At 49.4% G+C, this 20,378-nt stretch overlaps 1 protein-coding gene across 1 annotated transcript in view; it reads right to left on the reverse strand.

The window, feature by feature from the left end:
- SH3BP5 (SH3 domain binding protein 5) overlaps window positions 1–20,378 on the reverse strand; it is a 71,036-nt gene that overhangs the window by 24,812 nt on the left and 25,846 nt on the right. Inside the window, exon 3 of the mRNA XM_032408727.1 lies at window positions 19,700–19,828. Within this exon, the coding sequence (XP_032264618.1) occupies window positions 19,700–19,828 (129 nt within the window). The remainder of the gene's footprint in view (window positions 1–19,699; window positions 19,829–20,378) is intronic.

Genomic DNA, 20,378 nt, shown 5'->3' on the forward strand with positions numbered 1-20,378 from the left:
TACGTATTTATGGTTGAAGTTATACGATATCTGAATAGTTTTAAAATAAGAACACCGGAGAGGAGAGAAGATGTGATTGGCAAGACGTTGGTTGCTGATGCCGGTGATGAGTACAGAGAGGCCGCTGATTATTCTCTCTGCTTTGCTATATACTTGTAATATTCCATCATATAAAGTGGTCAAGAAATGTTTTTTGAAGACCTATTTACCTGCCACATAATCACAAAACTCAAGAAAACGCTACTCACTGAAAGCATGGAGAAACCAAAGGTATCTGTCAAAAGTTGTCCTCACTAAAGGCAAAATTTAAGCGAAATAAGAAGTCAAACCAAAGAAATACCAGTGAGATTGCCGAGGAGGGAAAGTTAAGAGTCAGCATGTTGTCTAAGCAAGAACAGGTCTCCCAGACTGCAAGGGCACCCAAGCTCTCAGACCCCACCCTGCCCATATTTGAGATGCATCAAAACATGGGGGTCCCAACAGCCTGTTAGTGGCCAAACCACTCCAGCTGTCCACAAGTTCTACGTCTCTTCTGCTATGACTTAAAGCCCTCAGCTCTTTCTCGGTCTCTGGCAGAGACAGAGAAGAAAAAATACATATACTCACTTGCCACAAAGCACTTGCAAGGCGGGCTGAAACCCAACTGCAGGGACCTGGCTAAGTCTTGCCCCTCCCTGCACCCCACTTCCACTGCCCCAAGAGAGGAAGGACAAAGGAACTGGGGCAGGCGTGTTTATTAAATCCTACGGCGTTCCAGGTGCCCCCGCACCCAGGACTGTAGCCTACAGCCCTGCTGGGTTAAGTTATTATTGTACCCATTTTACATCCAAAGAAATGGAGGTTAAAGAACTGGTCCAAGGTCACAGACAGACTCAATCCCAAGCCCTCTGATTCCAGTGACCTGGGGAGGAAAAGCACACACAGAGAGCCCCATACTGTTCCACTTCTCCAGTGGTAAAGCTTACAAAACGGATTCCCTAGATCTGGATGAGAAATTACAGGACCCTCTGGGCCACCCTCAGTTCGGTAAACAATCTCCACCACGCCATCAGCACACCCGCTCTGCTGAGCCCTGTGGCCAAGAGGTTTTCTCTGTAGAGCATCCAAAGGCTTGACAAGCCCTGCCCAAGCACCCCCCCCAGCAACCCCAGTTCTGCACCGAGGAACAAATGTGCCCTGAAGAAACCTCGGCAGATGTTTCCAGCTTCGGTTCTTACCCAGATTATTTTACAAACTTTCCAACTCATCTCCTAGCTTCCAATCTCACAGAGCCAATTGAAACTCCACCTAGTACTGATTTAGTTTCACACAATTGCATTTAGGACACCTGGTAATCTTTCTGAAGTGCACATCTGATGATATCACTCCCTAACACTCTCCCCACCCCCAACACAATCAGGCCAAGGCCCAGGTTCTCACTTCCCACCCACCCAGTGAGGCCGAACCCCTCACCGTTCCTTCAACACTCCTCGCTTTTTTATGTCCCATTCCCTCCGCCAGCAACACATGCCCTTCCTCCTTGTCTCCACTAAGGGAACTCCTACACATCCCTTAAAACCCATCTCAAATACCCCATCTTCTGTGAATTCTTTTTTCACTACAGCATGCTGGACCCATTTGTTAAACAATCAGATCTTCTTTCTTAGGACACTTCATAGGTCAAAAAAAAAAAAGTTCTTGTCATCCCTCAGCCTCCTCCTTGGAGTAAACAGTCCCATTCTTCTAGGACTTACAGGTTCCCCCCCTTTTCTCAACTCCCATTGATAAGTTTCCGGCACGTGACGGAGAACTCATTCAGACTGACCTGCACTGCCCAATAGCAGGGGGGCGCACAGAAGTTTGTAGAACAAAAGCTTCTTGAGGGCAGGAAATGTGGTTTATACCTTACCACTCACAAAGACCAGCATGGAGGTGAACACACATCCCCGCCCAAAGCCACTCTCCCAGGCACGTAGGTTATATTGCCCATCGCCGGCTCCTGCAGCCCATTTTGCCAAGGCGGGCCATGATCACCCTCTGCTGACATGGGTAAGAAGACTAATGAGCAGTCTCCGGTTGATTAGTTCAGGAAATACCCACTGTCCCCAAAACAATAATGGCTCCAACTCCTGCAAATCACATTCAGAACTAATTCAAATCACATTCAGAAGCGAATCTAAGGTGACGTGCACAACCTATGACAGAGAGAGAGAGACCGCTAGCTCACCACAGGGAGGCGAACTCTGGATTCCAGAGCTGGCTGGAGCTTCACTCGTCCTCCTCACCACCTGCCCGCCTGCTGCGCATGCCACAGGCCAGACTTGCACAGGCTACCTGTGCTCCGCCTGTCTCCATGTGGAGGCTGCTTTCTAAAACCACTAACATAAATGGGTTCAAAGTCCTTAACATCCCTCCTACCCCTGAGACACGAAATAAAAGAAATGGGAGCATCTGTTGATGGCCCCTTCTTCTGTGGCTCACACAATCAGATTAATATCTCTCTGGGCACAACTGTCCTTGGAAATGCCCATTTACATGATGTGAAAACTCACTTGAACAATGACCTGTCTACTGCCGACACTAAATTGTGTGGCGTGAATGCCATTCTCTCAAGACCTAAATAATGCCCCCTTCCACTCTACCTTGTCTCCTCCAAGCTAAAAGATATATAACCCAGGTCCCAGTGGGTCTTCAGAAAATGTGTTCCTGGGTGAAATTTTACCCTCTCTGAATTCACAGGACCAAGTTTCTATATTTATTTCAGCCGTCTGCCACATTATAAGATAGTGGAAAAACACTTTGAAACCTGCCCAACATTTGAACATATGGATGACACGGCTCTTGAATTATTTTGCTCTTCACTTGGTCTTCTCGACGAGATTACAAACTCCCTGAAGACGGCGACCACGTTCTGTACATCTGGGAGTCACTACCACCAGGACAGGGAAGAATGTGCACTTAGAACTGGGGACAATTCCAAGCCCTCCTGGAGCCAAAGACCTTGGCTGCCCCTTGCCACCTTCTCTGAGTTCCAGGCTTCCCTGGGTCACTTGGCACTATTCACTGCCAGGCCCATGTAAGCACAGCCAGAGAACAACGGATTCACTGAAATGTCAAACCCCCTCCTCCAGCCCATCTTCTGTCTCTGGGGCAGCATGACTTGGCTTAATCTTAACTTTTACCTGCAGTAAGATCTCCCAAGGAATTCAAGGTCAGGGGGACACAGACAAGAAGGAGGGCTTCACAAATAAATAAGAGTTAGCACAACATGGCTCCCTGCTTAGCTCAGTATATGGAAAAGCTGGGGTCAGCTGAGAGACAAGGCAAAGATGTTCACGAGGCCATGGCCAGCAGACCCCGCAGGAGCAGGCTGTCAGGAAGAGTGACCCGTCGGGCCACTGGAGCCCGTGCCACTTCGAGTCACCTAGGGATCTCTGGAAAAGACAGGGAAGGCCTTGTGACAGGGCCTCGGCAGCAGCTGGGCGCCCAGCTCGGGGAGGCAAGGGCAGCACCCACTGGCATGGCAGGGGTGCTCCAAGGGAGCCAGGGCTCCTGCAAACCCCCTCCCCTTCCCACCCTGTATTGCCAAGCAAAGCTGCTCGGAGGACCCAGGACCTCTCCCAGCTGTAAGGGGTCAGGAACAAATTGCGGCCAATAAAACTAAGAAAGAAAAAGCATAAGACACCCAGTTGAAGGATCCAAACGTCCCAGAGCCAAGACGATTATGCCTTAAGCCTGTGTAACTCAATCCCAAGCATCCCTCCTTCCATTAAGCATTCATTTCACCTTCACTGTGCGCCATGAAGATCTGCAAAGGATAAGAAGCAATTTCTGTCCTCAAGGAGCTCAGGTTTCTAGGGCGGGGTTCTTAGCCCTTGGTGTAGAGGTTAGGAACACAGACTTGGAACGCGGACAGCCTGGGTCAAATCCTGGCCAGGCCACTCACTGGCTGGGTGACCCTAAGCACTTTAATCCTCTGTGCCTCAGTTTCCTCATCGGCAAAATGCAGACAATGTCTGCAAGGTACCTCGTGGGGTTGCTCTGAGGAGCGAGCTAACACATGCAAAGTGCTCAGACCAGGCACATAGTAGGCCGTACAGAAGCGTTAGCTGTTCCATAAGCAAGCAGTACGAGCATTATTCGCTCATAGTTATTAACCCACAGGACACGGGTGACCTTGAAGGGAAGCTGATGAATACCTTCGGATTGTGTTTATGATTTATGCACCCACACGCCCAGGTTTTCAGAGGATAACGTCCATAGCTTTCATCAAATTCTCCCAGAAGCAAAGCTGAAGGAAAGCTCAGTGAGGTGGGGGGACTGCGGGGCAAGTGCAGGAGTTACACGGCCCCATGCCCTCACTTTAACCAGGCGAAGGTAAGAGCCAAGTGGCCCTGCCCAAGAGAACTCCCTGCAATGACAGAAATGTTCTCTATGTGCGCTGCCCCAAAATAGTAGCCATCAGCCACGTGTGGCTACTGGGCACTTGAAGCTGTGGCTAGGGAGACGGAAGAATTGAACTTTTAATTTTATCGATTTTAGGACTTGGTCTCTAAGTAGCCCCATGTGGCCAATGGCTGCCATTCTGAACATCACAGAGCTAGTCAGGGTGGGGAGGGAAACATTGCAGGCAGAGAACAGAATGCGCAACAATGCAAAACACCCCATGACGTATCCAGAAGCTGGGAGCACAGCAATAGCATGTACCCAGCACCTGGGGGTGGTGGTGGGGCGAAGGAGGGGGCGCAGGTGGCTCAGTACAGAACACACAGGGGCTAGAGAATGAGCCCCAGGCCAGAGGGAAAAGCCCTGTGCGCTGCACTTAGATCTGGGCCGGACACTGGACACAGACATGCTGTATGGGTCAGGGTTCTCCAGAGAAAACAGAGCCCAAAGGACGTGTACTCGGGCAGACCTCATTCCACGGCGCTGCACTTCACTGCGCTTCAAAGATACTGCGTGTTTTACAAATTGAAGGTTTGTGCCAACCCGGCGTCAAGCAAGTCTACCGGCGCCATTTTGCCACAGCATCTGTTCACTCCAGGACTCCGTCACATTTTGGTAATTCTCCATATTTCAAACGTTTTCATTTTTATCATACTGCATTGCTACAATCTCATGATCAAACTTGAACCGTGGAGGAGTTGCTTCTTAGGGATGAGCAAAGAAAGCGGTTTCTTGAGACGGCATCTACTCCTGGTGCGGATGCTAGGAACATGGCTGATATGACGACAAAGGATTTGGAATATTTCATAGACTTAGTTGATAAAACAGCGGCAGGGTTTGAGAGAAATCAACTCCATTTGGAAAGAAGTTCTACTGTGGGTAAAATGCTATCAAAGAGCATCACATGCTGCAGAGAAACTGTTCATGAAAGGAAGAGTCAACCAATGTGGCAAACTTCACTGTTGTCTTTTTCTAAGAAATTGCCCCAGCCGCCCCAGCCTTCAGCAACCACCACCCTGATCAGTCAGCAGCCATCAACACTGAGGCAAGACCCTCCCAGCAAAAAGATTGCCACTTGCTGAAAGCTCAGATGATAGTGAGCACTTTTTTTTTTTAGCAATAAAGTATTTTTTAATTATGGCATGTACCTTTTTAGACATAATGCTATTGCACATTTAACAGACTACAATTTATGGTAAACAGTTTTTATATGCAGAGGGAAACAAAAGAATTCACTTGACTTACTTTATTGTGACATTCGCTTTACTGCAATGGTCTGGAACCAAACCTGCAATATCTCCAAGGTACGTCTGTTTATAGAGGAAGAGATTTATGTTAAGTAATCAGCTCACGTAATCATGGGGCTGGCAAGTCCAAAATCCGCAAGGGTGGGCCGACAGGCCCAAGACTCAGAGAACAGCTGATACTTCAAGTCCCAAGGCCATCTGCTACAGACTTCTCTGTGGGGGGCACCTGGGTGGCTCAGTCAGTTGAGCATCCAACTCTTGGTTTCGGGTCAGACAGGTCATGATCTCAGGGTCGAGAGATCAAGCCCCATGCCAAGCTCCGTGCTCATCGGGGAGTCTGCTTGAGATTCTCTCACTCTCCCTCTACCCCTCCTCCCACTCACTTGCTCTTTCAGATAAATAAATCTTTAGAAAAAGAATTCTCTCTTGTTCGGAGGATGTCACTCTTTTGCTCCATTCAGGCCTTCAACTGACTGTATGAGGCCCACCCACATTATGGAGGGCAATCTGCTTTACTCAGATCCCACCAGTTTAAATGTAAGTCTCATCCAATAAAAGCCCTCACAGAAACACTCAGAATAATATCTGACCACACACCTGGGCACCGTGTGACCCAGCTAAGTTGACACATAAAATTAACTATCACGTGCACTGAAGTTTTCGGAGAACTATCAGCAGAACTGAATCTGGCAAGATTCAGTTGGGAGGCGGTGGGGACAGGTGGGGGAAGGGCACTAGAAGGCAGGAATACCAATGGAAGGCTATTTCAATCATCCAGGTCAGACGTCAGGGCTTCTACCAGAGAGGTGGAAATGGGAAATGAGTCATTTAATTAGCATTTGTTAAAAGAAAGTATGAATGGATTCTGTGACTTGACACAACACACAAAACACAATTACACCTTCATGGGAAGCTACGATTTCCTCATAGGTCTCCAACACAATATAAAGGACAGGAAGTTTTTCCACACGCCATAAAGGGAGGGAAATGACCCAGCAGAGAGAAACAGGGTTGACTGCATTTCCCTACTCTGAGGAGGCCTTGGCCTGCTCTGTGCGTCACACCTGCCCACCTCTAACTCCATCCAACCCAGAGCCTTACTAGAAGATAGGTAAACCACAGCCCAGACGTGGCACAGTTAGCTGCCTCCCAATATCTACCCTCCCCTCCATCCTTAGAAACAACCCTGCTAGTCAAAAACCTCTAAGCCAAGCCAGGTGTGCAGCTACCCACGAGTGTGTGACCAGGTTCCAGCAATGAAATGGAAGCAGGGTGTTGTCTGAGAATTCCGAGTAGACTCTTTAAAATAGAAGGGGAATACGTCCCTTGCCCATTCCTCTTTTATCCCTTTCGTTCCGAAATGCAGATGTGACAGCTGGAGCTCCTGGAGCTATCTTGGACCATGAGATGGATTTGAGCTGGAACTCATAGGACTGAGCAATACTTATAGGTCACTGGGTCTCAGATGACCACAGAGTCACAGCACCAGACTACACTAGACTGCCTACTTCAGGTCTTCTTCCAGGTGAGAGAACGTATCCTAGCATGCGCAGGCCATTGTTTTTGAGTCCTTGGTTGCTTGCAACCAAATGCAATTCCTGGTTGTTATAAGAAGAGGCCGTTATTCTGTGCATAAGGCGATGTAAATTTCATGATTTCAGGCTGTAGAACTTAGGTGCTGGGATGAGGCCAGACAGAAGAGGAATGGACAGAAACTCAATATAATGCCTTCATCTTATGATTTCCTTCCAACTGCTCTTTAAGAACCCACTACAGATACCTTCAACCACCTTGGTTGAGTGCTCAGGTCAGTGTAAAAACAGACCTCCCCGTGTCCTCTGTGTAAAGTGAATCTTCACTTAGTTGGCCTGACTCTGAGATCAAGAGACTTAAATTCAAAGAATGAGAGAACCTTAGGAGATTGATGCACCATGACTTTTAGAAATAAAAAAGGCCCAGCATCTTCTCTGCACTATGGTGCTTTGCCAAAGGGCTGGGGAAGGCGCTTGAGGCTGGTAACAAACTAATAAACAAATGGTATCCTCGTTGTACTTCCACTTAACCCACTTCTTCAAAGTGAAGTATACAAAGTGAGGCTTCCTAAACAAAGCTGATCATTGCCCTAAGTGCAGCAAAGAGGCACTCTTTCCCCTGGGAGAACGTAAGCTCCCTGGTGCCTGGCAAAGTCTGCAATTGAAAACTAAACAAACATGAGTAAATGATCAAAGTAACTAATAAAGACACTCAAGAATGGAGGGAAGAGAAGAAGTTCGAGGGAGGCAGACACCAGGTGGTGCCAGGATAAGTCAGGGCAAAGAGTGGCTGAGGGACCCACATTCGGGAAGATCCTTCAAAAGAGACCTAGTTCATGTGGCCTGTCCATGGAGCCGTTCAGAGTTGTCTGGAGCCGACGAGTTCTTAGCCATCAAGATGGTAAGGTCGAGGGGGGCAGTGTTCATAGACTCAGCCACTTTTCTCAGAAACCCCATTTCAGCACCTGGGTGCCTCAGTCGGTTGAGCGTCTGACTCTTGGTTTAGGCTCAGGTCATGATCTCGGGGTCGTGAGATCGAGCCTGACGTCGGGCTCCACACTCGGCACGAGTCTGCTTGAGATTCTTTCCCTCTTCTTCTCCCTCCCCCTCTGCTCCTCCCCTGCTTGCGCTCTCTTTCTAAAATAAATAAATAAAATCTTAAAAGAAAGAAAAAGAAACTCCATTTCTTCCTGGAAACACTAGGCTTAGGAGTATAGAACTGTAGTGTGAGATGCTGACACTCTCAGTTGTACTGAATACTCCTACATATTCATTCACTTGTACCTGCCCAAGGCTGCAGGCTAAGGAACAGAACAGCACAGCGGGACCAGAATCCTTCCCTCCACAACAACACATGCTATAAATTCAGGAACCTGAAAGGGGGTGGCTGACTCCAAAACAACTTTATCCATCTGGCTGATGACTCAACACAGCTCCCCTCCTTTGTAGGGCTGCTAGATTTAGCAAATAAAAATAAAGGACTCCCAGTTAAGTTTGATTTTCAGGTGCATGACAATTTTTTTAGTTTTACATAAGTCCCAAATATCACAGGAGACAAGAGATATCCTTAAAAAAAAAAAAAAAAAAGTGGTCGGAAATTCAAATTTCACTGAACATCCTGTATTCCATCTGCTGCCCCTACCTCTGCTTTACACCCCACAAGGACATCCCACCACACACACATGAACACCCTGGCTACCACCTGAACTTCCCTGCACTTCCCTCACGGGGATGGGTGTGTCCCTTCACACACCTGTCGAGAAGCTCCTACTGGGCCACAAACACTGAGCTGGGAATCCGCGCTCCACAACGGGAAGCAGATTATCCCAAGACAGTGGAAGGTTTCTAAAGCAGAGCTACTCAAAGGTCCAGAGTCCGTAAATACTTAAGCCTTATCACACATCTACTTGGTGTGAATAAAGCCATCCGATTCTTCAGGGTAGATGTTCACAGAGGGAAAGGGGGAGTATATGAAGTCACCCTGGGAGGGCAGGGGAGGGGGAAATGGAAGAGAAAAGAAGGAAAGCAGAGTGGGCAGAGGGTGGATCCCCAAGATGAGGAAAGGGAACAGAGAGGTAAGCCAAAAGTGCTCAAGAGAAACATCATCATCTGTCCGGGACCAAACCTGGTTACCTGACAGCATAAAAAGGCCTACCCGTGTTGACAACACTCATGGCAAAAATACATCCCATACTCGAATCTTCTGCAGCTGAGAAATCGGTCACCCTGCCACCCCTTCCAGGGAACATGGCTGGTTTACAGAGGTGGAAGGAAGGGACGATTCTTAACGCCATCATTTTATTGAAGACGGAAGGAGAGAAAAGAAGAGACATATCCAAGGAGCCTCATGATTTCAAATACAGTACAAAACTTCACATCCCCCACTAACCGCCAAACTGCGGTGACAAACCACCTCTGTCGGCTTCAGGCAGCATGTTGCCCACCAAGCGGCACTTACTGGGCATCAAAGGCAAAGGGGACAAGGGACAGGGAACCGCCCCTGACAAAACCCCCAACTTACAAGGTAATGGGGGGGTAATACCTCCAGCTTCATACTGCTTGGCTGACACCCTATTGCAACCAGTCCCCCACAGCTGGCCAGGCAGGAAAGGGTCAAAGCAAGTGGCCCATCGCACCACGCGAAGAGAAAACCTCAAGATCAGCAACACTCCAGCTCCAGCCCCAGCAGAGGATGCCTCCTGCAGAGCCAGCCAAGTGGGAGGTGCAGAGGCTCCAGCGAGGTCAGCCCTTCCGACTTACGCCTCAAGACCGCCCCCATGTCAGGAGCCTTTGACCTGGGTCAGAAGCTGCCACAAACCGTCGCCCCCGCCGGCCCCCACTGACCCCATCTTGATCAAGCATCTAAGCTTCCAAAATGCAGCTGCTTCTTTGCCAGGACCTCCAAGCAAGACTGCAAGGCAGGATACAGTCTTACAGGCAAGGGGGAGTTAATAGTCCATTCCCCTCCCTTGCTGTAAATCAGCAGGGGCTCTGCTCTGGGACAGGGGCCCCATCACTCACCGCCTGCCCTTACCGTGGGCAGCAGGGATGACGCGCTTCCCAGGAACCGGCCTAGGGCCGCCCCGTGGGAACACGATCAGGGCCACAGGGAAGGACGTCACTGACCCAGACCTCCTCACCCGAGTCCCACGTGAGAGCTGCCACCCAGGCAGGCCAGTGGCCCAGCGGAAATGAAAGTGACCGGGAAGAAGGGAGGCACGATGAAGCTGCGCTCCAGTCCCAGGAGAACTAGGAGGGCATGCCACGAGGGGAAGGAGTTTCAAAGGGCCCCAGACTGCTTGGAACAAGAGCCTCACAGTTACCCCAGGGCAGAAAAGGCAGGGGAACAACTGCACAGACGAGCTCAACTTCTTCCTTTGAGCCCTCCATGTCTGTTATTGCTCCAACCTTTCCCCTAAGCTGTGTCAGTGTGCCGTTCAGGCTTTCCGGTAGTCACGAAATGCCTCGGGAGGGCCAAGCACTGGGCGGCAGCCAGAACCAGGCAGACGCGTGGGTTCAAATCTCCGCTCCTCTCCTCACCAGGTGGGTGATCTGGGGTGCCGCTTCCCCTCCCCGAGCCTCACTCAGTACCCCCTCCGTCTGACCACGACAGTAATGCCACCTTCAAGTCTGCTGAGCGGACACAGAGAACATACATAAGGAACCTACGACTCCACAGATCTGGGGACCTAGTAGATCCTCGATACGAAAGGACACAGAGGGCCCCTTGAATAACTCAACTTCTCTACCTCACTTTCCAGCCCTGCCTGACTTAAAAAAGTCCCTCCCTCCTATACGTGAAGCATTTAGAAAAGTGCCTGGTATACAAAGACTGCTCCAATTCCTCTCCTCTCCCTCTCCCTCCAGCCTGAATCTCTGACTCTGTTCTCTCCACACACGCGCTCCCATATTGACTCCACACCACCTCCATATTGACTCCCAGCTCCCCACCTCCAACCGCCCCGTGTCCTCGCCTGTGACATTCCTACTGCTGCGCCCCGTCACAGCTGTAACATTCAGGAGGGTGAGCTCACCGCCTTCTCCCAAAGCTGGGTCCCCACTGGCCACTTCCTCCTGGCATTCAAGCCATTCAGGTCAAAACCCTAGAGTTCCCTGTGACTCATTCTTGACCGCTGGTTAACCACTAAGTCTGTTAAAACTTCCCTTCACATTCTCTCAGATTAAGCCACGACACCAGAAGGGTTTATGCAAAGGCCCAAGTAATGGTCTTTGGGCTCCAAGACCAGTTTCCTCATCTGTACTATAGGGACAACAGGAAAGATAAATGACAACCCCCCAACCCCCCCACACACAACAGTACACATGGTGCCTAACACATAGTTAGGTCTCAAAAGATGGTGCCGCCATTAATGTAAGACAACATTTAGTATGTCTAATTTACCATCTCAAACAACGTAACTCCGCACACGTAAGAGCCCACGGTGGCTTCTCTGCAGCTTCTCAACCCAGTCTGGAGGTACTCCCTCAGCTGGCCACCATCCTTCCCCATCTGGGCCTTCAGCTCCCACAGGCTCCCTTTCCATAGCCCTTAAGCTGACACACTTACCCCAGGTTATGCCCACACGGGCTTCTCTCCCTCAGATCTCGGCTCTTTCGTCTTTCCTACCCAGACTCTCTCTTGCACTTTGGGGCTCCAGTGTGCCTTTCCGCCCAGGCTTCCCCTACACTCCCACTCCCTAGAGTGACCTCACCCCACTGGCTTCTTCGACACGATATCTACACCTGGGCCATGGGGTTCAGTTCTCTAACAAATGAGCCTCTCCCTTGGGTGAGTACAAATGGTCCCCAGTATTCACGGCTTCCACATTTGCAAATTTGCCTACTCGCTAAAACTTATTTGTAACCCCCAAATCAATATTTACAGCACTTGCAGGGTCTGGATGCACACAGGGTAGCAAAAACAGTTCGGTCACTCCACATGCGCCTTCCCGGCTGCAGCCTAACAAGGAAGGCAACACTCGGCCTTCTTGTTGCGGCTCTCACGCTGTAAACAACTGTCCACCCCTGTCTACTCAGTGCCACATTTCTCACATTTTTGTGCTTTTTGTCGGATTCAGCTGTTTAAATTGGCCCCCAAGCCTAGTGCTGAAGTGCTGGCTAGTGTTCCTAAGTGCAAGAAGGCTACGATGTAGATGCCTTATGGAAAAAATATGTGTTTTACATAAGCTTCATTCAGGCATGAGTCACGGTGCTGTTGGCCATGAGTTTAATGTTAATGAATCAACAATACGGTACATCCAGAAAAAGGAAGAGGAAATTTGCAGATCCCCACAAGAAGTTGCTCCAGTTAAGTGCTAAAGTCAAGTCCATAGTGCATGAGGAAGCTACAGAAAAGTGGCTAATCTGTGGACCCCATTTGGTATCAAAGCATGGGAGATCATGACCAATTAAAAAAACATAGTGGGCAACACTGCGTGATGCTGAAAGCCAAGTAAATTTACGATCATGTCACCTAGGGTCAGGAAAATGTTCGAACCTCCTTGGCTAGTGTTTTATTATAAGGAAGTACTGAATATAATTAGTTACTTGTAAGAAATATATATTAAATAAGGTGTCTTTGTATTTTTTTTAAGATTTATTTGAGAGAGACAACATGTACACAGTGGGGGGAGAGAGAGAGAGAGTCTGAAGCAGGCTCCACGCTGGGAATGGAGCCTGACACGGGGCTTGATCTCACGACCCTGGGATCACGACCTGAGCTGAAATCAAGAGTATGTTGCTTGGGGCGCCTGGGTGGCTCAGATGGTTAAGCGTCTGCCTTCGGCTCAGGTCATGATCCCAGGGTCCTGGGATCGAGTCCCGCATCGGGCTCCCGGCTCAGTGGGGAACCTGCTTCTCCCTCTCCCTCTGCCTGCTGCTCCCCCTGCTTGTACTCGCTCTCTAATAAAAAATAAAAAATCTTAAAAAAAGACTGTCGCTTAACCGACTGAGCCACCCAGGTGCCCCTAAATAAAGTGTCTTTAAAGACATACATGAAAGAAGGTTATGTATGGATCAGTTGATGAAAATGTGACCAGAGGCTCTCAGGACCCTGACCCTCTATTTCCCCTAGGAGCAATGCCTCAATAGGATGCCTCTCTAATTCAGCATTGGTAGTGACTTTGGAAAACCTAACTATCGTGAATAATGACAATGGACTGTAATAACCTATGCCTTAAAATCACCTTGCTTATATGTATTGACGGGGCTCCTGGAGGATACGGACCACATTTTATGCTCCACAGTGGCCAGCACACAAAGGGGAGATGCTGAGAAAATACTTCGAGAAACACTTTTACTCGCCAATCCACTAGCCCACTGTAATCCATAGTCTCGCTCTAGTTCTCAAATGGGGGGGGAACTCACACTTTAAGTCAGACCAAAAGATTCTACTTTTGCCCACAACACCCCACCCTACATACTTTTATGAGACTAAGAGTGGAATGAATACCAGCTCCACAGTTAGGCTCTTTGTTCTGTTCTGTCCCTAAAACAAGGGCCTGACCATCGACAGGAACCCAGTAAATATCTGTTGAGTAAAAGAAAATGATAAATTCAGAGGAAAAAAAATACCCGAACAAGTAAAGAGTAATAACCCATCCCTGACATATTCTTGAGTTTATGTCCCCACTTTGTGGAACCCAGCCCTCTTCTTCTCCACTTATGGAGGGCCTTCTGCAAACAAAACCAATGTCTAGAATTTCCCAACAAAGAAAGACTACAATGCTCTGTTCCTCTATGGTTAACATAAGAATGAAAGGGATTATCTGATGCATTTGAGCTGTTTCATTTCATGGGAAACATAACTCTCCATCATTCAAGACCCTCACCACATTGTCTGCTAGGGCTTACAGCACTTGCCATCAGTGAAAAAGTCAGTCAGATACTCCCCCCCTCATCACTTTTGATCCTCTGGCACACTTTACCCCCACAGGCGACTCAGTAGTTACCTGGGGTCACCCTCCAGTCCTCAAATTCTTGACATTTTACGTATCTCCTCTCAGCCAGCACAGGACTCTCTCTGCCATCCAGCCGTTTCTAGCGTGGTGGTCTTTTGTTAAGGCAGCAGACTCACCACAGAGACACAATATTTGATAGCAAAATACATCTGGAATAACAACTTAGATTCTTTTTCTTTGATCCAAATGCTTTACATGTACTAGTTCAATCCCTGTTAAGTTGCATACATGGCTACAAGACTTTGCGGGTGCTTTGCGGTGGAGTTTTTTTTCCCCACCTCAAGTTTGAACTGACTTTCTCTACCCAACAGGACATTAACCAGTGGGATGTAGGCAGAGGCTTGAAAAGGGCTTGTCTTTTTTATTCCTGGAATCCCCATACCACATGAAGAAGCCCTCACTGGCCTGTTGGATGAGACGCTTGTGGTCCAGTCACCCGGGGAAGCCTTAGCTGACCACCCACCAAGTGCCTGACAGATAAAGCCATCGGAGATCAGCCAGCCCCCAGGCAACCCACCAACTGATCACATATGCAGGACATCAGCCAAGCCTGAGATCAGAAAAACTGCCCAGCAAAATCATGAGCTAAATAAGTGTTTTAGGCCACTAAGTTTGAGGTGATTTGTGTCCCAGCAAAAGCTAACATACACGACTCCATTCTACAGATGAAGAAACTGAGGCACAGAGATTCAGTAACCCACCAAAGTCCCACGGTAAGTTGGGATTCAAAGCCAATAGGTCTGGCTCAGAGGCCTGGCTTTGCCAGTTGTCCTACAGCTAAGTCACTCCACAAGCTTTAAATGTCTTCCCACTTGCCTAACTTCCTAAAGGAGCTTACGTGTGGGGCACAGGCTTACACAAAACAGGCAACCTCCGAACAACCCTCACTGTTTTGCATTTCTGTTGCTCTTCAGGTTTGCAAAGTCTTCTGACACACTGCAACTATGTAAAAACAATGAGCGTTGCCCATATGTATTCATCAATGGATGAAGGAACAAATGTGGTGTATCCATACAACAGAATATTACTCAGTCTTAAAAAGGAATGGAATTTTTTTTTTTTTTTTAAGATTTTATTTATTTGAGAGAGAGAGAATGAGAGACAGCACGAGAGGGAGGAGGGTCAGAGGGAGAAGCAGACTCCCCGCTGAGCAGGGAGCCCGATGCGGGACTCAATCCAGGGACTCCAGGATCATGACCTGAGCCGAAGGCAGTCGCTTAACCAACTGAGCCACCCAGGCACCCCAAGGAATGGAATTTTAACACACGCTACAACATGGACGAACCCTGAAGATGTTAGGCAAAGAGAGAGAAGCCAGTCACAGAAGGACAAATCCTGCATGATTCCATTTCTATCGGGTACTTATTCATAGGGACAGAAAGTAAAACAATGGTTGCCAAGGGCAGGGGGTTGGAAGGACTGGGGCATTGGCGTCTAATAAGCACGGAGCTGCAGTTTGGGAAGATGAAAAAGTTCTGGAGATGGATGGTGGTAGGCGTGGCCCCACAATATGAATGTACTTAATGCTGCTGGATTACACACTTCCAAATGGCAAAATGTATGTTCTATATAGTTTCCACACCTCTTTAAAAATAAGAAGAAAGGGGCGCCTGGGTGGCTCAGTCGTTAAGCGTCTGCCTTCGGCTCAGGTCATGGTCCCAGGGTCTGGGGATCAAGCCCCGCATCGGGCTCCCTGCTCGGCGGGAAGCCTGCTTCTCACTCTCCCACTCCCCCTGCTTGTGTTCCCTCTCTCGCTGTGTCTCTCTGTCAAATAAATAAATAAAATCTTAAAAAAAAAAAAAAAAAAAAAAGCAGCAGCAGCATGGGGAGTGGCCGCACTAAAAATGACAGGCCCAGGGTCACTGCTAGACAAGTTAGAGCCCAGGGAGCGAAGCAAGCCAGAAACACTCTCAGCTGTTCAGGCTTTACTGAGTCACATGGCTCCGCCCCCTCGTCAGAACATCCCCTGCTACACACTGAAGGCCACATGGGCTGACAGATACATCAAAGCAGCCTTACAGACAAGCTGCAGCTCAAGGACAAAAGCCCTCAAATCCATCAAAGCCAGTTTCCTGCCCCCACCCCAGCTGGGCGTCGGGGGGGCTGTGTTCTACCTCCTCTCGGCAGAATTTGGGCTGGGTTTCCCCCCTCACAGGACTGGATCTGACCCATTCCTGATCTGACAGGACATCGGGAACAATAAAGTTAATGCAAATTTTTGATAAGCAAATAGAATTTCTACTGGCCCAACAATTACAAGCCTTTGTAAACTCTTTCTGGAAAACAAAGCTCTTTAAGTCTCCTTTCCACTGGGACTCTGGATGGATGGACATGGGCATTCAGACAGTAGAAAACCACCACCACAGGATAATCTCTTACACAAAAAAATAAATAAATAAAAATAGGAGATATACATCAAATATTAACAGAAGACATGGAGACTTATTTTCTTCATTTCATTTATTTTCAAAATTTTCTACAACAAAAAGTTTCTTTAATGGAGCTGAAACCTAAGCTCATGCAGGGTTTCTGCGGTCAAACACACACGTTATCTCACTTAAATCCTAAAGACAACCTCACGAGAGAGCCAAGGCTGCTCCGGTAACCACCCGTCACATAGACAAAGATGCAGAGGCCCTGGGAACAGAGCGCCTCCTGATACACACTAGAAGCAGATGTTTTGAAGGCATCCCTGAGACCATCCCCGCTGTACACAGCCAGAGGGTCCATAAATATAGAAAGGAAGGGGGTGGGGATAAGAGAGAGGAAGAAAACAGGAAGCCCCACTTGGCAGCCGCTGGAGGGGCACCGCACCCCCTTCACCATCAGGAAGGTCAGAGGATGCGGGTGCACAAACAGACTCACCACCTGGCCCGAGCCCAGACAGCCCACCATGTGCGCAGATGAAATGTGACATCCGCAACCAGCCTCAGCCTTTGAGCGTCCTTCCAGTTCCTCGGCTACAGACCAACAAAGTCCCTTGGGGTTGAGGGGTAGGGGTCACTCTGGGCCTTCCCCGCCCTTCTTCTTCCTGCCCCACCTGCAAGAAGGCAGGGGTTCCTTTAACAATCATCTTGGCCTCTGCTGGCTGGCAATGAGTCAGTCACCCCCAGGGTCTGGGTATAATCTCAAGAGACCTGATGACTCAGTGGCTCACCCACAGAACTCCACAATTGTCACGATCATTGTCCTCACCAGCCAAGAGAAGGGATGAGAGGAAGGAGCAATGCCATAGGTCGCAGGTGCCCAGCAGCAGGACCCTGCCAGCCCAGCTCCCTCCTACCTCTTTCCCCATCAGAGAGGATTTGGGTACAGAAGAGAGTGGTGTGAAACCTACCCCAGATGTGTCACAGACAACTGGGGACCTACCCAGCATGAGATTTAAATGGACCCAACCCAGACAAAGCTGGATTTACCAGCCGTGTTCCTACCCCTCTGCTCACGTGGCCATGTGGCAGGTAAGTTGGGAGTCAAGGGCAATGGAAGAAACGCTCAGAATGCCAAGGGCGGGCCAGGAGGAGCATGGGCTCTGCTGGTGGCCTGCCAACTCGTCGTTCACGCATCTGTTCAGGCGTTCATCACAGAGCTGCACTACTATAAACAAGTAAACAATAACAAGTCAGCTGGACAGAGTGCTACGGAGAAATGGCAAATCAAGGAACGAGGGATGGGGGTGCTAGAGATGGCGAGTGGCAGTTACGTCAATGGTAGCCCAGGAAGGCCTTGTTGATAAAGTGGCATTGGAACAGAAACCTGAAGGAAGTGGACCACGCAAGTTCTGGGGTTAAATCAATGACAAGCAGAGGGACCAGGAAGTTCAAAGACTCTGAGGTAGAAGCACATGTGACAGGACTACAGCCAACAGTGGACACCTCCCACCAGCTGGGGCCAGTGACCTAATGGACCAACCTCCAGCATCCCCTGAACCACAAACGCTCCTTTAGCCAGCTCTGTGCCGAAACCCAAGCTCCAGGGACCAGGTGGGCAAATGTCTGCCACAACTCCAAGGGCTTGGTTTAACAGACCACTCTTAATCATCCTGAGGCACGGGCACGTGGGTGGTTTTAAGGATATTTGTGGGCTCAAGAGAGGCAGAAGGCAACAAATTCAAGCTTTGAAGACTTTCAGAAAAAGAGATTTCATAACCTCCTCAGTATTCATCAGTGCTTACATTAAGTTATCAGAAATTTCTTCTCAAACCCTTCATGCTGCAATCGTACATCAAGAATACTTCTACTCTGGGCTACATGGCGGTGGGGTGTGGCGGGGGAATGAGACATCCCCAACTTGGGGTGCACCTGAAAGACTGTGGGACACAGGTACTTTCGAGAGATAGCACCTCAGGGCTCTGGAGCTCCTGGGGACTGGCCAGCACCTTTTGAGAAGGGCTTCATTCCCTGGAAAGCCAGAGGCCTGGGTGGGGCCCAGAGAAAGGTAAAAAGCGGGGGTGGCTGCTCAGAGCTTGTTGGAGACCAATGAGTAATTGGCACTCTGATGTACAACGCCGTGCAGCTGGCCAGGGAAGGAGACAGGGTTCAGGCAGCTATTCCGTCTAGGAACAAGGCAACAGATCTGGCAGGCTCCAAACAGAAAGCTCAGCTCAGGGTTCAGAGTGCGAACGCCAAAAACATACCTAGGATCTCGGTAGAACCACCAAAGCCATCAAGGGGATCCCCTGATGAGAAACTGGAGAGGTGCATGGAGGCAGCACAAAGGGGAAGAATGCCCAACTCCTGGCCTCTGACCCTCAATGGGTCTGATCTGAACATGTTCTTCCATTTCTGGGGCTTCATCTCTCAAGGGTTCACCCTCCCATGATCTCCCCTTCCACACCTCCACCTGCCTGTGCACATGGTAGGTGTGCAAAGACCTGTTGCTCACACTTTCTTACCAGCAGAGACCACAGCTTCCATCACATAAACACATACCAGGGACGGAACCACCCAAACTCTGAAACCACCCCCCCCCCACCCCGCCTAGGCCTACTTTGGGTGGCAAGTCACACTGAAGAGACACGGGACGGGGAAGCCAGAGTGGACAGAGGTTTGTGAAAGCCCCCAGCCCCGGGGCCTGCTGAGTGTTGGGGGCTCTCTTCCTCCACGCCCCCCCCCCGCCCCCTGTTCATGGGGCCTGGAGGGGACACAAGCACAACACTGCATCACATCAGTGGTGACAAAAGAAGACACACTGTGAAGCCAGAACTAGGTCCCACGCCGCACAAGATGGCCCAGCTGCCGGGGAGTGGATCTGGGCACCAACTCGGCATCCAAATGGCACCCACTCACGGGGTCATCCAAATGCCAGCACCCACACTCTATTAAGAGCATCAAGAGCTAGAATGGAGCAGCTTGTGGGGGGAGGGGAAAATAAGAGGCTGTCTTCAAATGCAGCTGTTTACAAAGTCACGGTCATTCTGCATCTCCGGGGACTTGCGCTTCTACCCTTCAGCAGGAGGCACAGCCGTGAGAAGGTGCACCCCAGACCCGGTTTGGGGCGGCAGGCAGAGGCAGGGCAGACGGTCTGCGGGCTACCTTACCTGCCTCGCCACCCTGCGCGCCTCCCAGTAGGGCTTCGAGTCCTCCACGGCTTTGCCAATTTTCTTCACCAGTTCGTCCAGTCTCACCGTTGCTTCCACCAGAACAGAGCGGAACTTCTGACGAGCATCCTGCACCAAGGAGAAAACCAGGAAACAGTTCAGGCTTGAGAAGGCATCCAGGAAAATCCACTTTCCCTAACTCAAAAGCACCAAGGAGAGCCTGCACACAAACCTACAGGCCCCGAAATAAATACTTTTACAACACAGTGTCTAGAGCAGCACTGTCCGAAACGTTCTGTGATACTGGAAACGTTCTACCGCTTGCACTGCCCAGTATGGTAGCCACTGGCCACATTTGGCTACTGAGCACTTACAATTGGCTGAGACCGAGGAAATGGGTTTCTAATTTATTTAATTTTAATTAAATATATTTATATTTTAAAAATAAGTGTAGATAGTGACTACCATATGAAGGTAGACAACTCAGGTTTGGTTTAAATATTTTTTATTTATTTGAAAGAGAGAGAGAGAGAGCACAAGCAGGGGAGAGGCAGAGGGAGAGGGAGAAGCAGGCTCCCCACTGAGCAGGGAACCCAACGTGGGGCTTGATCCCAAGACCCTGGGATCATGACCTCAGCCGAAGGCAGATGCTTAATCGACTAAGCCACCCAGGTGCCCC

Source organism: Phoca vitulina, unplaced genomic scaffold, assembly GCF_004348235.1.
Source record: "Phoca vitulina isolate PV1807 unplaced genomic scaffold, GSC_HSeal_1.0 scaffold10, whole genome shotgun sequence".
NCBI lineage: Eukaryota > Metazoa > Chordata > Mammalia > Carnivora > Phocidae > Phoca > Phoca vitulina.